General features: G+C 38.9%; 2 protein-coding genes across 3 annotated transcripts; both read left to right on the top strand.

Annotated features, from left to right (window-relative positions):
* Positions 1-411: 411 nt before the first annotated feature.
* On the top strand, positions 412-7,842 carry txlnbb (taxilin beta b). Its single transcript, XM_061062466.1, has 10 exons — positions 412-518; positions 2,561-2,810; positions 3,208-3,299; positions 3,823-3,993; positions 5,438-5,632; positions 5,896-6,015; positions 6,120-6,194; positions 6,294-6,386; positions 6,628-6,723; positions 7,243-7,842. The coding sequence occupies exons 2-10, from the start codon at positions 2,576-2,578 to the stop codon at positions 7,762-7,764; spliced, it is 1,599 nt and encodes a 532-aa protein (XP_060918449.1). The 5' UTR covers positions 412-518; positions 2,561-2,575; the 3' UTR covers positions 7,765-7,842.
* Positions 7,843-9,342: 1,500 nt separating this feature from the next.
* LOC132992897 (uncharacterized) lies at positions 9,343-15,183 on the top strand. Of its 2 annotated transcripts, XR_009676399.1 has the most exons (10): positions 9,345-9,600; positions 9,795-9,888; positions 10,011-10,064; positions 10,586-10,631; positions 10,725-10,852; positions 11,452-11,566; positions 12,573-12,695; positions 13,622-13,759; positions 14,257-14,419; positions 14,553-15,183. XR_009676399.1 is itself a non-coding variant. In XM_061062467.1 (9 exons), exons 1-9 carry the CDS (start codon positions 9,492-9,494, stop codon positions 14,362-14,364), a joined length of 915 nt encoding a protein of 304 aa, XP_060918450.1. In that variant the 5' UTR covers positions 9,343-9,491; the 3' UTR covers positions 14,365-15,183. The 2 variants fall into 2 exon arrangements, 1 of the variants encoding a protein (XP_060918450.1); XM_061062467.1 differs by having other exon boundaries at positions 9,343-9,600; positions 14,257-15,183.
* The last annotated feature ends 787 nt before the right edge of the window (positions 15,184-15,970 follow it).

Here is a 15,970-nt window from a genome sequence, read left to right as displayed (position 1 = left end):
TATATAAAGCAGGGGCACGACTGTGAGCTTCTCTGGGTTGGGGAGGAGGTCTGTTCTAATTCTGGCCAATCAGAGGGACAGTTAATTTTCCTCTGCTGCTCAGTGACTCGGCCTGTCAGGCCCATTTGTTAGAATAATTATATGGCTGTTAACAGCATCCCAGCTTAAAATAAAATTAGTGCTGCATTGGTTTAAAGCAGCAGAGGCATCGCATAAAACCACTGCAGAAGATCTCAACAGAAAAACCTTTGGATGACGAAACATTTAGATTGCACTCAAACTGTTACTTCATGTTAAACTCCGAGGTCTTTTGCTTTTTAGATTACAATCAGGCGACTGTGGTTTAGTGGGTGAGGGGTCCTGGACAGAGACAGATACAGATACACACACACAGTATCTCTGTCCTCCCTCTCTCTGGTCTATTTTGAGGTGCTCTTATCACAGCTGTTGTATCTGTGGTGGCAGCCTGTCCAAGCCCCGCGACACTCTTCCTTTTCCCTCTCTGGCCCTTGGTCCTGGTAAGACCCTGTTTGCTCACTATCCTGCTTCTTCAGGAACATTTACTCTCCAATAGCAGAGAAATAACCTTTAAATTCTGTGATGGTTTCCAAACTTCTTCTTACACTAAATTTTTTTTACTAATAACTGCTTGAATTGAATGACTTTCTAAAACTTTGTTAAAAAGGAGAATGAGTTCAATCATCTGAGTGTTGCCTGTGTGACCGGTTAAGAGAAGAGATTCATTTGTGAAGGATTAGACGTCCTTTTTCATTTATGGATCTGATCGTACACCCTCACTCTGCACATATCAATACTGCCTTTTCTATCTGTCATGTATTTTCAGTTGAATTTCCATTTGGATCTCTGCCTGCTTTGGAAATATTGAATATAGTAGGGGTCACTTATGTAACACTGATATTTTAATAGTTGTAAATGCAGCTTTTGTATGCACAACCGCTGACATTGACATCAATAAGAGTGGATTAGAAATAAATAAATAACTTGCCCATATAAAGAAGTTCTTAAAATAGCCTGTGGGCTCTGGAACAGGTGCCATGTGCTCTGCTTGTGAAAGCTCAGGCAGTGTGAAGGCTGCACTAATTTTATGCACGTAAACAGGCTCTGGCTTTGAGCCTGTATAACACAACAAGGACAGGCACTAAGGCACCATATTACTTACTCAGTGTGGTACAATAATAATGCTTTTCTGTCACTTAAATTGAACAGTGATGATTCATTTTTTCTTCTAAAAAGGCAAAAAAAATTCTTCAACTGTACATTGTGAAAGATGAAAAACTCAATGTCTACAGCAGCAACAACTAAAGTATCTCATTGGGCTCCTTCAGTAGAGAATAAATGCCTCAAAGACCCCATGTTGGTGCTGCTTTAGAGTGATGGATGGACATTTCTATAGTTTATGAAATGTGTGATTAGTTTCCTGATTGATTGACTTATTGTTTGGACTAAAAATGTTAAAGAAGTGAACAATTCCTTTTAAAAAATCAAGGTCAGGTATCAAACCCTGCTTTAGTAAAATAATCCAAACACCAAAAATATTCTGGATTACAGAAATAAAAGCATTAATTCTACAAGTAAAAAAGTTCAAAAGTAAAGTCTTACACTTTGAGTAACTGTTTTTGCCAATTTTCCAAGCAAACACTTGCAGACAGTGTTGATATCTTTCTATTCATTCATAAATTGGCAGATGTATCAGTTACAGTGCCATCTTTACAGTAGGAAAAACATAGGTGTAAATTGTAAAATGTATTAAGAAATCCTTTTGACTTTGCTGCTTCAAGTTTCCTGTATTGTTCTAACTGTTACACTGTCGCAGGCTTACTCAGGCACTTCAATAGAAATTTCACATCGTTATTTTTATGCGTGCTTTTCCTACTATTAAAAGTGACAATCTCTGATGTGAAACAGCCCGTTGCGTTGCTTTTCTTTTCGACAAAAATGAGCTAATCCCTCTTCAATTAACAACTTAAAGGTGACATTGATTAGATAAACACTGATTAGTCCAACAGAGGGAGATTAAGTGACTAATGTTGACTAAAGACAAACATATAATGATACACCACGACATCTGATTGACTGAAGAATCATAATGCCTCTAACACAAAGAGCAGGATTTAGATATTTATTCACTGCTTCTTCTCTTAATTTCATCATCTCGCTTTCAGCTTCTTCTTTGACCAATTAACTTCCATTCATTTTACCCTCATTCATGTCATAAGCACTGTGAGGACTCATGATGTAGTGGCGGCGTGAAATTGTCAGGGAAATCTGTACAGAGCGCCGTAAATGTTTTTACATTTTTAATACCGATATGTGGCAACAGCAATACCATAATTTTATCAAAGAAGTCAAGACAGTGACATATTCCTGTGCTGATATTTCTAGTTCCAAGTGTCTTTCCTTTTGTGCTTGCTAACTGTTTTTATTGAATATTGAGAGGACATAAGAAAACAGATCAGTGTTTATTATGAGCGAGCAATCGTTTGGGCCAGGGTGAGAAAAGCATCAAACTGATTACAGAAACAAACTGCTTTCCTCTCAGTGCTCGCTCAGAATAATGGAGGCTTGTCAGGAGAGCGTCCCTGCACCCATTGGTCCCGAGGCATCGCCAGCCCAGGGTCACCACATTGACCTGACAGAAGACCTGGCCCAGCAGCTGGAGGACATCATTAGCACCTACCAGGATGCAGAGATTCCCGCTGAGCCAGAGGACACGGAGGAGGTCACAGCCGTCAAAGAGGCAGACTCCCGCAAGGACCAGAAACTGGAGAAGAAGATGCTCAAAAACCTGGGTATTTGTTGTTTTTTTCTCTCTCCTCAAAATGTCTTTATTGATTTGAGCTGAAATGGGTTTCATTCAGCTCAGTCAGCTAAAGTCCAAGTAGTACTGAAACTGATAGGAGTGTAAGCAGAGCTGAAATGCGTGTAAGTGCATCCATCTGCAAAAGACGAGATGGTAAAATAGTATTTCCACATTCCTTTTATAGTGATGGACTTCTCGTAATCCTGGAGAGGAATCCTAAAAATGACTTGTGTATCTATCAGATGATGAATAATTTAACCTCTTTTTTTTTTAACATACAGTACATCATTGTGAGTTAATCTCAGTCACTTTGTGCTCTGGGCCATTTAACTTAAATCAAGCTCAAACCTGACTTGACTGACGTGAATTTCACTGCGGCTATTCAGGGAAGGAAGCCATGCTGCTGATGCAAAGCTTGAACAAACTCAACACTCCAGAACAGAAACTGGAAGCCATCATCAAGAAGCACGCCGAGCTGGTGAGTGGACGATAACAAGGAATTTGAAATTTGAGAAGAGAGAAAATACAAGTGATTTGTATCTCTACTAGGCCTTTGTGATATGAGAAAAACCTGCGATATGTGATAACATTGTTCTATATTGCGATAATGATATAAAGTGCCATAAATGGAGAAATATTAGTTAGTTATGTGTATCCCATTTTCTTAATGTTTTTGTTTTTACAGTGCAAATTGTTTCTCCCAAATTTGAAATTAAAAACAAAAAGCAATATTTGTTTCACCATTAAATTAATCAGAGGATAGCTGATAGCGTGCTTAAGCTTTATGTGACTGCATCAAAATGGTGTGAAAGAACAAACATTATGCCCAGGTGTCCATCCGACAGTCAAAATGTATGCATGCTCAGTGAGCATTGCTTGTTTACCAAAATCATTTTTAGCAAAAAAATTCAGACTTCTGCAATGTTTTAATGCTCTCATTGGAACAACAGTGACATCTCTACCCTTATGGGCACATGGTGGATTTTTCTGTGTCGTTGCAGTTGGAGGAGCATCGGAGTGATCAGAAGCAGCTTAAGTTCCTGCAGAAGAAGTTGCTCCAAGTGATGAAGGAGAAGGATCAGCTGCAGAGCGAGCACAGCCGCGCCGTGTTAGCACGCAGTAAACTGGAAGGGCTCTGCCGAGAGCTGCAGAGGCACAACAAGACCTTGAAGGTACTTCAGCTTAATCTCTTACACGGATGGTTTCTAATCTGCTGAAATCAACATTTGCCGCTGGTTGTTTTTTGGTGTGGGCCGGCTGTTGTTACCATATGTTGTGCCCAACAGGAGGTGACATCAGCTGACACCAGAGATCAACCATTATGTCAGAGCTAAGGCCATGACCTCTTAAACCGCCCCACCCACATCTCGTGCTGCGAAGACATGTGTTGTTCAAAAAAGCAGATTTCATTCGTAATTCTAGTGATAACGGTTTATTAAGTCAAAGGAAGAAAAATCTTCAATATATTTAAAGATCTAGAGAGGTGTAGTAGGCGGCGGGGTTAAGATTTATTTTTGGGGCTTTTTATGCTTTTATTTGAGAGGCAGGACAGTGGATATAGTCAGAAATCAGGGAGAGAGATAGTGGAATGGCATGCAGGAAAGGAGCCACAGGTCTGATTCAAACCCTGGACTTCCCGCTTACAGGAAAACCGTCTCTGTACAGTGGGCATGCAAACTAACCACGAGGCCACCGGCACCGTCTTAGAATATCATATTCCCCCTCTGGCTTGTAAATGATTTTCTCTTTATTAGTTTGTGAACTGGCTCTTTTTGTCATTCTGTTGTTTGCAGGATATAACTTTTATTGTCTTTTCACTGTTTAATCACATATTGAACATTCAGCTCTTTGCGATACTTCCATTTCATTTTGAAATCCAATTTCAAATAGATCGTTTGACTTGACAGTTTATGACTACTTATTACGAGTTAAAGAGACACAACACCGTTTCAGAGTTCTCATCTGTGAGGATTTACTTCTCTTCTTTGAATAATGTGTCAGAAATTGGAATATCTTCCAGTTATGGATCTGACAAAATGAGCAACCTGAAATCACCTTTGCTTTTGGAAGTTATGTGAGAAAAACAACACTAAACTCAAAAACTATCAGCCGGTAAATTGATAATGAAACTTTGGGTTTATTTGGGTTATTGACAAAATCACCTAAGGCTTGAGGGAACTTTTATGGTCTATTTTTTAACCACTTACTGAAAAAAGTATGTCCAAGTAAACATATTCATTATTCAAAAAACATGATAAATAAATAAATGGACAATGAAATGTATTGTCAGCGGCAGCTCAAATAACTTCACACTTTTAGAATTTAGCTCCCTGGTGTGCACTTACAGGAGCTCTAGATTTATTATTTGTATTTCTAAACTAACAGTTTTCTTATTACTTCACACCCTTGGAATGGCTTCTATTTGGGCCAGTACTTAAATAGACGGGAAGCAGGTAATATGAAACCGCAGAAAACGTTTCAGAAACAATGGGTGCATCCACAGTTCCACATTGAGAGTAAAGTTAAGCAATTCACTCTTCCTGAAACAAGTGGAAAAGCTAAAGGTTTCGTAGCACATAGATAAAAAGGTTATATCTGTTTATATCTGACCTGCAGGAAGAGACCCTCCAGAGGTGCAGAGAGGATGACCTGAAGAGGAAAGAGATCACAACTCACTTCCAGGGGACGCTGAGTGACATACAGGCCCAAATCGAGGAACACAGCAGCCGAAACACCAAACTGTGTCAGGAGAACAGCTCTCTGGCAGAGAAACTGAAGGGGCTCATTTCACAATACGATCAGCGAGAGTCGGTACTGACCCTGCCAAATACATACACAAAGTTATATATACCACAATCTACAGCATGCAAACCTCCCTGACACTACCTGAACTGTTCTTATGTAAAGTCTCGTAACATCTGCCAGCTTCAAGCCCATGAATTATTTGCACATTTCACCCATTCTTACATTTATGAGCTGCTGTATTTGTTTTATGTGGCCAAGGCGCCCTGAGCGAGAAATGAAACAGCTTTGGGTGTGAAAACGACTCGTAAATTCTCCCGATTGTCTTCCAGAACCTGGAAAAGGTTTTCAAACACAGGGACCTGAAAGAGAAGCTGCTGGAAACCAAACTCACGCAGGCAAACATGATGCTGAAGGAGGCCGAGGAGAGGCACAAGCTGGAGAAAGAGCTTGTATGTATTTTGTTTCTAAGATTTGTCGATTGATAAAAGCACATCCTATTTGCTATTCTATTCCCCTGATGCTCATTGTTACTGAACATTTCATTATTCCACAGATGCTAAAACAGGCTGTGGAGTATAAAACTCAACTGAAAGCCCTGAGGGGACAAGAGAGTGATATGAGGACCCAGGTACAGTAACACAGCAACATGGGCAGCATTGGCTTGTTGTTGTTTTTTTTTTTACCTCTCTGGAGACTTGTATAATATTCTTCTATTATTTCTCCTCAGCTCGATATGTACTCAAGGAAGTTTGATGAGATCCAGGGCACGGTATCAAAGAGCAACAGTGTCTACAGCGGCTTCAAACAGGATATGGACAAAGTGAGAGCTGCTTCACTGAATGTTTGATATCAGCTTCTTGGTTATGGTTGAATTACTTTGTTTATCTGAAAATAAAACATAATAAATACAGTAATAAGAGAAACAAATCCCATGAGATTAACACCAACAATGACAAGCTGTACAATCCTGCACTGTACTGCGGGAGCTATTTTTAAACTTGGCTTTAAATGTGCATTGTGATTTTTTTTTTCTTTTTTTCGTGTGTGTGTGTGTGTTGTAGATGGCCAAGAAAATGAAAAAGCTGGAGAAGGAGTGTCAGTCTTGGAAGACTCGCTTTGATGGCTGCAACAAGAGTCTCGTTGACATGGTGTCAGATGTAAGAGATGTTGTTCGGAACACAAGTGTTTAGTCATATTTACACACGCACTCCTGGAAATTTCTAGAAACTTCAGGCCGGCCGGCCCCTGAAGTCTTCCTGAGACTAGCCCTGTCGGACAGGAGGCAGGAGAGGGTCTCAGGAGACATGACGTAAAAAGAAAGCAAGGAATAGTAATGCTACTTATAGTTCGACAAATTCAAGATATCAAAACATAATGAAGCAGTTGAGAGATTTCCTCGGTCGCAGAATAACAACTTAATCACCCCCTCCTATTCCCCCCTAGTGAATTTTCCTGAATATTTCCTGCGTTCTTACATTTTTAAATTTACTATGTAGCTTGCAGGACAAATTATTGGTAAGTCGGAGTGACAAAATGTGCCTGTACACAAGCAGCTCATCCCACACGTTTTGGAAGTTTTCAGGAGTTTTTGTGGATATGTCTAAATGAGGCTTTTGGTTATTTCATTACTGATTGACTTCCCTTCATTTAACGCTGTTTTCCATTACTCTTTAAAGAAAGCAATCAAGGAAAAGGAGTTTGAGCTTGTCACTTCCAAGAACCAGAAGCTTGAGAATCTATGCAGGGCTTTGCAAGAGGAGAGGAAAAGTCTATATGAGAAGGTGCAGGGAGCCGGAAGTCAACTGGACAGCAGCACTACTGAACCGACAGAGAAAGAGTGCCCTGAGGTGCTGGAGACCCCGAAAGACCCAAAGGATGACCAACCCGCCCAGAAGGCTGAAACCCCTGAACCCGAACCTGCGACCACTGCCGGGAAACAAACAGTTGAATCTCCGCTCAACAAGGAACTGGCTAAGCTCAAGTCCGAGCAGGCCCACCTGAAAGAGATCGCCAGTTCTTTCACCGTCTCTCATGTTGTACCGACAGAAACACTCGCCAGCCAATCACAAGGACTCTCTGAGGGCGCCCAGGAGCCAGAGGAGCATCACATAGAGGAGAGCAACGGCGAACACCTTCTGAAGGTCGAGGAGGACAAATTCCAAGATCAGAGGGATCTGGAAATGGAGTCCGTTGATTAATGCCGCGACTGCTGTGAAAAAAGCAAATATAATTCATGTGAGATTCTTAGCAATAAAAAGAAAAATGCTGGCTTTGTGCTCAGTGTCTGATCCGCATGTGTAAAGATTTAAGAGAAGGTTAATTTAAGTCTCTGCAAAAAGCTGCCAAAAAAAACGTAACAATTCAAAGCTTTTTTAACACATGGACCCAAAGTTAAAGAAAGTTAAGAACATTTACATCCTTTCCTATTTCTAACATTTAGACCGACAGAGTGGCAAAGTGCAAGAAGTTATCTTACACGCCCATGTACAGTAGTTGAAAATTCCCTAAAGTTTTTGAGCCTTACCAGGATGTTTGTCCGACAGAAATTTGATAAAGCAGATATAAATCAGAAAGCAATCCTTGGTGTGATTCGGCAATGGTGTTATGAAGCAGTGTGTCTCCCGGGTTTCCTTTACTCTCAGCATTATAACAGCAGCGTGACAGCAACGCTAACAGTGATCTGCACTGCAGTTGGTTGACAATGTATGATGAGGTTCCCTTTTCTTTAATAAGGCTATGTGTTTAAGAACGCAATCTTCTGAGTGCCTTTGAAGGGTCATAACATTAAACAATCAGTGTGCAATCCAAATGAAGAAGCTCTGTTTACATTCCAATATAATTAACGAATTCAGCCGCCATATTATTAATAAATGGATTTGTTCCCCTTTTTTAATACGTATCAATATTGTGCTCTAAAATCCATTATCAGCCCGTCTCTTGAATTTTCCACATAATTGATATGTGACCCTCTCACACGGCTGACTGGCCTAAAACCTTCCTGATTCATAATCAATACAAATATTAACAATTGTATCAGCACATTTCTGGTTGTTCTATAAACAGTCAAATGTACAAGATTTAGTAGAAAAATTGATAAATTAACTTTGATTCCTAAGCTGTATTTCAGCAAGAGACATCCAATCCCAATTTGGACCCACAATTTGCACCCTAGACAAATTTCTCTTCACATCTTGACCCAAGATAATTTGACATTTTTGAATCTGACAGTCGTCTCTCCATATAATAAGCAGCAGAGGCTCATGGTTACTGTAGTATCTAGATGGTGCGGTAATACTGCAGCTTGTTGTATAAGCATTACTGTCATAAAGGAGCCAATTCTCCTCGCCCCCTTATCTGTGCAGATCAAGTGCAACTACTGGAAGTTTCACCGTATCCAGCATCTTCAGTTTTCCTCTTTGATTGAGCTGCTTTAATTTACACCGCCTTAATTATGCTGCCAGGAACAACTATTGATGGTCATACTGTATCTTGCATGCTGCTACCAGTGTGCAAAGTTGAATGAAAAAGCTAGTATGCCTAAATGTATCTCAACCCAGTATTTTTGTACTAATCAAGGTGTTATTTCTACAACCCAAGATACATATTGATCAGATTTTAAGTAGCAAAAGAGGAGTCAACCTACATAAAGTAAAATGGGTAATGAAAAGAATTCACTGACTAAGCTCGTTCCAAAACGAAGAACAAACTACGCAATCATTCTCACAAACTGTCTCCTTCTTAACTGGACTTCACGTGTAGTGTTAGGGGGAACAACCCTTTAAACTGAGCTTCAACAGCAAATCTGCTATTTGCACATAAACCCAAAGTGGACTTTGAGAGGAAGTCAAGCTTGTCGTACTCTAGTCAAAGGGTAACATTTGATATAATCTCACGACACAAACCGAGAACCACACTGAAGCAGAAAATGGCTTTTAGAGCGGACGCCACTGCAGCGTCTTGTTCAAAAGCTCTCACAGCTTTTGTTGAAGATGGAAAAGCTCTGCTGGACCTCGCCAAGAAGGAGAGCGGTGAAGGTAGGAAGCTTTTTATGAGGCCAGACAAGTGCACATAAAAATAGTCATGCAGATGCCACGTTGGACAGTTGGCATGTGGTTTTATAGGTCTGACCCTGAGTCGAGGGGCTGCAGGCGGCCTGTCAGTCATTAGACATAAAGAATAAATGCAACACACTGTTACACGCTAACTTCATTTACTTTTCCTAGCTCAGGCTCACTACTGGAATTCATCAGGCAGAAAATCCGCATAGAGCAACAACAGTCACTGCTGGGTCTGATTGAAGCTGGTGCAGCTTTGTACAGAAGGTTATGAGCACAACACATAATATGACTTCGTGAGCTTATTGTACAGCTACACAGATTCAACTTTGAGCTCTGCGACTCACAGAGATAAACTGTTAGCTTCTGTTTTATGTTTCCATTGTCAGTTTGTGTGTTCAAAGGAAAAAGGATGCAGAGGACCTGTGGAGAAAAAGCACTCAGTAAGACCTAATGAGCTGAAATGATTTAACCAATCCAATTTTGAAACCAATTCATTAACGTAAGACAAAATTACAAATGTAATAATTTTTGGGTTTTCCTAACATGACACAAAACATTCCTGAGTTTAAGCAGACTAATTATGATAAATGTCTGTTTTTTTCTTGGTTACTCGCTGATAGTAAGTCAATCACTGAGCTCTGCTTTGTTGAAGTTGAATTAATTTTCTGATGGTAAGTTGGCCCGGCTAATCCAAAAATGACGTTTCAAAGGTTTTTTTTGTTGTTGAGGTTATTTGAATAATTTTATCCTCTGAATTATGATAAAAATCATTAAACAATCTGGACTCACTCAGGCTGCTAGAACTACTGTAATTGACATCCTGATTTAGTAAAACTCAACCTAGTGACTCCAAATATTTAAAAAGAAAATCTTCACGTGCATTCATATCTTTCCATCATAAAATAACAGTCCCAACAAACTGAAACCATATTTTAAAAAAAATATTTTATTGCTTCTCCAGCCGTGCAACTCTGCAGGGCGCTTTGCAGGACTTTCAGGAATTAGAAGTGAGTTCATAAATTATTATCGGATATTTAAAAAAAAAAAAACATTTCTGTCTGAGCGCTGAGTCTTTACTGACTGTGGCTGATGTCGTGCAGGTGCAGTGGGATGCCTTTCTGCAACATTTGGATGATGAGTTACAGCTAGCTGTTCAAACACTGGATGATACCGAGCAGATCAAATGTATTTCACCTGATACATCTCTAATCGACGCCAGAACAGGAGAGTATGTTGGATGAATTTTTGCCTTATTATGTAATCATTCTTGTTATGAATTCAAACTCAACACAGTGCAAGTTTAAATTAGACAGAACTACAACATTGACACTTTGGTCTTTGCTGCCAATTATCATAATAATGTTATAAGCCTTTGGCTCTATCTTTAATGACAGAGAACGTGACAGTGCCTCTGTTTTTTAATTGTAATCTGTGATCACAACTTCTGCACTTTATCTGTGAACCAATTAGCACATTTTAATTGTAGTTGCTCTTAACTTATTGTTCGTAAACTCTTTATTAATCATGTAATCTTTATTACAACCTGTGCTGCTGCCCTATTGACCAGGTCTAACATATGAAAGAGATCTTGATCTCAAAGGGTTAATTACCTTGTTAATTACCTCGTTTTATGCAAAAGGGACAGGAATTAATTTTTTCTAATGTCCTTCAAATATTTGTTGAAATCCCTGTCAGTAATGTATTGTTTTAATTCATAAAAAGTGGGCACAAAATGAGAGTAATGCTTTATGTTTTTGTTCTGTTCTGCCAAAACTATTGTGTTGTTGTCACTTATTTTGCACAGAAGAATTGTACTTTATTTTGTAGAAAAGTGACGTTAGAGAAATATTTTGGGAGAGGTCAAAAGATCCTGCTGGTGTTGATCCGTCAGTTCTCCTGTCTACTGTGCCGTCTCCATCTGAAAGAGCTGGAGAAACATCAGGTAAACAAGACTGGAGACTTAATATTAAAAACAGTACTTCATGTTTTATAGATAAAACAAAGACAAAGGCTTTAAGTCTACACATTCAGATTGAAGCCATACCAGTGCCAGTATCATACCAACATACTGAAAATATATTTGAAAATTCATGTTTGTTCTTGCATAAAAAACAGATGTTTGATGCTCTATGATGTTTCTGGACTATTTTATTTTCATTTGAAACAGATATTTCAGGCCTCAGTATAAAGAAATAAAACAGTCATGCAATCTTATGAAAGATGCATTTTTACAATTCCCGGAGTAAAATCATGAAACAGTGAAATAATCACTCCAAATGTTGGTCTACTCTAAATAATGGAAACGTGGCTTCAGTGACCTTTCCTCCTGTATACATACAAAGACTACTAGTGTACTTTTACAGTTTATTTAGTGGAGAGATGTTTGGTATGATTGAAAAATTGAAAACTTGTAAAAGTGTTTAAAGAAATTTCTCAGATAAAAAAGATAAGCCCTTTTTTTATATGCTATGCTGTAAATGATAATCTTTTACATTTTTTTCTCCATCACTTTTAAAATTGATTTACAATTTCAAATCTAGATCACTTTCTTCCGTAATATGTAGAATCACTGTTCTGTAAGTGGCTCTTAGTTCATAATCAACTGATCATGGGTAAATGATTTCTCTCTGTTTGCAGACTGATAACAGTGAAGTTAATAAGTTCAGTATCATCAGAAAGAGAAACCTGAAAAGTTCCTGATCAAATTCTTTCTTTAAAAGCTCGAGAACACGTCAGTTTTGAGGGATGGATCTTAGAAGTGATTATTGTTGTTTCGTTCTCTGTTTAATACAGCCAGGAGAACAGAAGCGTTTAATCACTAAAGGGTCATGACATCCATGAACTAGACCACTCTTTATGATGCTTTTATCACCCTTCTATCACAACAGTTGTAAAATACAGTCTGATATGAATCTAAATTGTCACTGTATATGCCCTTTTTTTTTCAGTGCTCCCTGGATTCACACTCAATTCAAGTGTTGGTCATTTCATTTGGCTGTCAGGAGGGAGCTTCACACTGGCTGAAGGAGACCGGCTGTCAGTACGACATGCTTTTGGATTCTGACAGAAAGGTCAGAGGTCATCAACACACAATGATAATACGTATATATAATATACGCACTTCATAATTGGATTGTCTGACACTTTGATACCTTAATAAGATCCTTAAAGATTACAGACATACGCTCAGCTCCACTTTCGGTCAAACAGACATCAAAGAGGTGAGAGACTAAAAAAGAAATGTCAGACAGCAACTTTTTTAGAGTCCCAACTTTGGACCCAGGGCTTATTATCGATAATTGATAGGAATTATTTTTTATGTTAGTTGCACCTTTATTCTTTTAATGATACTAATACTTTTAACATGTTGTTACTTTTCTGTGACGGCAATGTGTACGGATGGGAAAGTTCTCGCACTTTATGTGTTCAGCGTGATTTTTCTGCGTGGTACAGAATAGGCCTGCATGGTATGAGAGAAATCTACGATGGACGATGACATTGTTGAATACTGCAATGACAACATGAAGTGCAATAAATAAACAAAAGATAAACATTTTAGCTTTCACTCAGTTTCTATGTTCTTCCTCTTTTACACGATGCTTGTGTTTGTAACTGGTTCCTCCTCAATCCAAAAATAATTCCAAGAAGAATGTTTTCCACAACTAAATGATTTTGAATTAGTCTGAGGGTAGCTCATTAGCTAATAACTGGCCTGAGCTACATCTTATCTTCAACAATAGTTTGAAAGCATGGCCTTCATCCAATGGGTAAATTTGCTACATTCTGAGTGAAAAAGTCGTGCTGGTTTACATGAAACAGTTTTCTTATTAATTGCAATGTGTTTATTGTGAAGGCTCATGCCTACAACTGAGATATTTCAAATAATAGTGCATCACTTTAACAGAAAGATTTATTGATTATCATTTTTATTTTAGTACCGGGTATCAGGTATTGTGACAATCTGACTTGACACCTCACTACTCTGTTGAGCTTGCAGATGTACACGGCATTCGGCCTTGGAGCATCGTTGAAGAAAGTGTTGAGCTTCAGTAACATGCTGCTCTATGCTGAATATGTGGTGGACAACATGGAATTTCCAAGAGGCCTTCCCTCCATTCAAGACGACATGTTTCAGGTAAAAATGATGCTCGCTGCTTCATGTTCAAACAAGAACATTTTAGATGGAAGAAGCAGAAAAAGTGGTGTTAAAGCACTGATTACTACACCAGTTAACAGGCATGTGCACACAGACAAAAAAAGGGCCTTGTGCTCCTGCTGTTTGCCCTCTGCAAAGTACACCCTTTTTTTTTACAAAGTATTTCCTGGCCTGCCGAACATTTAATCTTATTTTACCGAATGTAAAATAAGATCAGGTCAGGAGATATGTGATAAAGGCCAGCGTGATGCCCTCTCCTCAATCTTCTTTCCTGCTGCAGCTGCAAGCACATACGCGAACATGCATGCACAGGCACTCTGTCAGTGTTATGATAAGCAATGCATTCATCTATCTTTGTAAGTGAAGCAAAACAGACATCTAAGTTCAGATATAAAGTTTTTTTCATGTTATACTGTCTCTAAAGATAACGTCCTCATATAATCCTTTAATGATTTTGCTTCCTCTGTGTTTTTCAGCTGGGAGGCGACTTTGTTTTGGACGAACATGGGAGGGTGCTGTTCTCTCACTGCTGTCAGAGTCCCATAGACAGACCCTCAGTGGAGGACATTTTATCTGGACAATAAAAATATAACACTCCTTAATGAACAATACTGGTTAAATTTAGGAGAACAGAAACAGGTTTTTTCAACCGAAAACATCTTGTACCAGTGTCAAAAATAAGAGTTTGTTTTGCCAAGCTGTAAGCTGATGCTAGGAAAATCAGCCTAATGCAAAAAAGAGAAAGGTTTAATCTATACAAAATAATAATGAGCAAATAAAGTCTTCCTTCTTAAACAAAATGTATTATCCCATTTCAAATAAATTGTGGATTCAATTGAATTTAACACAAGTATTTTAATGATAGCTGAGCAAAATACATATGTATTGAATCTTTCCATTTCTACTGGGGTTATTCCTCAGGTCTAGAAGAACACTCATATAGTCCCACTGCATAAGGGTGTGGATAAAACAAATTTAAATAACTATTGGCCCATTTCAAAACTATTGTGTGTGGATAAGGTCTTAGAAACATTAGATAAGTATCAGCTCAAATCATTACTCTGTAGTCCTATCTTGGGTCCAAATCAATCTGGCGTTGGAGCTAATCCCACTGTTTGTCTTTCACTTATATGTTATACAAGAGACAGCAATGTGTGTTTGACGTGATAATCATTCTGTGGGTTTGCCATTGTCAGAAGGGGTTCCACAAGGTTCAATACTGGGTCCTTATTTATTTACAATGTATGTCAACAATATTACTTCTGCTATCACAAATTGTAACACCCATCTTTATGTTGATGATACAGTTCTGTACTGCTTTGCTAACGCTGCATATTCAGCCATGGAAATCTCCCAGCAAGCATTCGATCAATCAATAAAAACTTTTTTTGTTTAATCTGAAACTAGTTCTCAACCCTGACAGGACTGAATACATGCTCTTTACTTGCATGACATTGCAGAATTTTTTTTGCATGTCACCACTTTGACAGAACACTGCACTGAAAGAGTCTCCATTTTCTCCAAGTCTCCAATTCTGGCCACTAAGTTAAGACAAAAAGTTGGATTCCTCTACAGAAACATAAACTAACTTCCCAAGGCTCAGAAGAAAACAGATGCCGTCTTTTTTATCCATTCTGGACTATGGTGACATCTATATGAATGCCTCTGCCTCCACACCTGCTCCCCTATAGTCCATGTATCACTTCCCACTTAGATTCATTACAGGTGTCATTTTTTTTTGGGGGGGGGGGGGGGGGGGGGGGGGGGCTTTTTGTGCCTTTATTTGAGAGATAGGACAGTGGATAGAGTCAGAAATGGGGGAGATAGAAGTGGGAAACGAGATGCAGGAAAGTAGCCACAGGTCAGATTTGAACCTGGGCAGCCTGCTTGGAAAACTACAGCTTCCATACATGGGGCGCACGCACTAACCACTGCCCCACCAGCGCCCCTACAGGTGACAGTTACTCCACTCATCATTTAATTTTATATGAAAAGGTGGACTGGGCACCTCTAACAGTGAGATGTGACAGACATTTTTTTTTTATTAATTACAACCATAATTGGCAAATGCTGCCATATACAGTAATACTTCTTTATTGAACCGCCCTAACAATGAACACTAGTGCTGTGCAATTAATTGAGTTTCAATTTCAGTTACGATTTTAGCTTCCCACGATCATAAAAACAAGA

This window comes from Labrus mixtus, chromosome 18 (genome assembly GCF_963584025.1).
Source record: "Labrus mixtus chromosome 18, fLabMix1.1, whole genome shotgun sequence".
Taxonomy (NCBI): domain Eukaryota; kingdom Metazoa; phylum Chordata; class Actinopteri; order Labriformes; family Labridae; genus Labrus; species Labrus mixtus.
The sequence above is the reverse complement of the archived record's forward strand: the minus strand, read 5'-3'. Positions and strand labels throughout refer to the sequence as shown.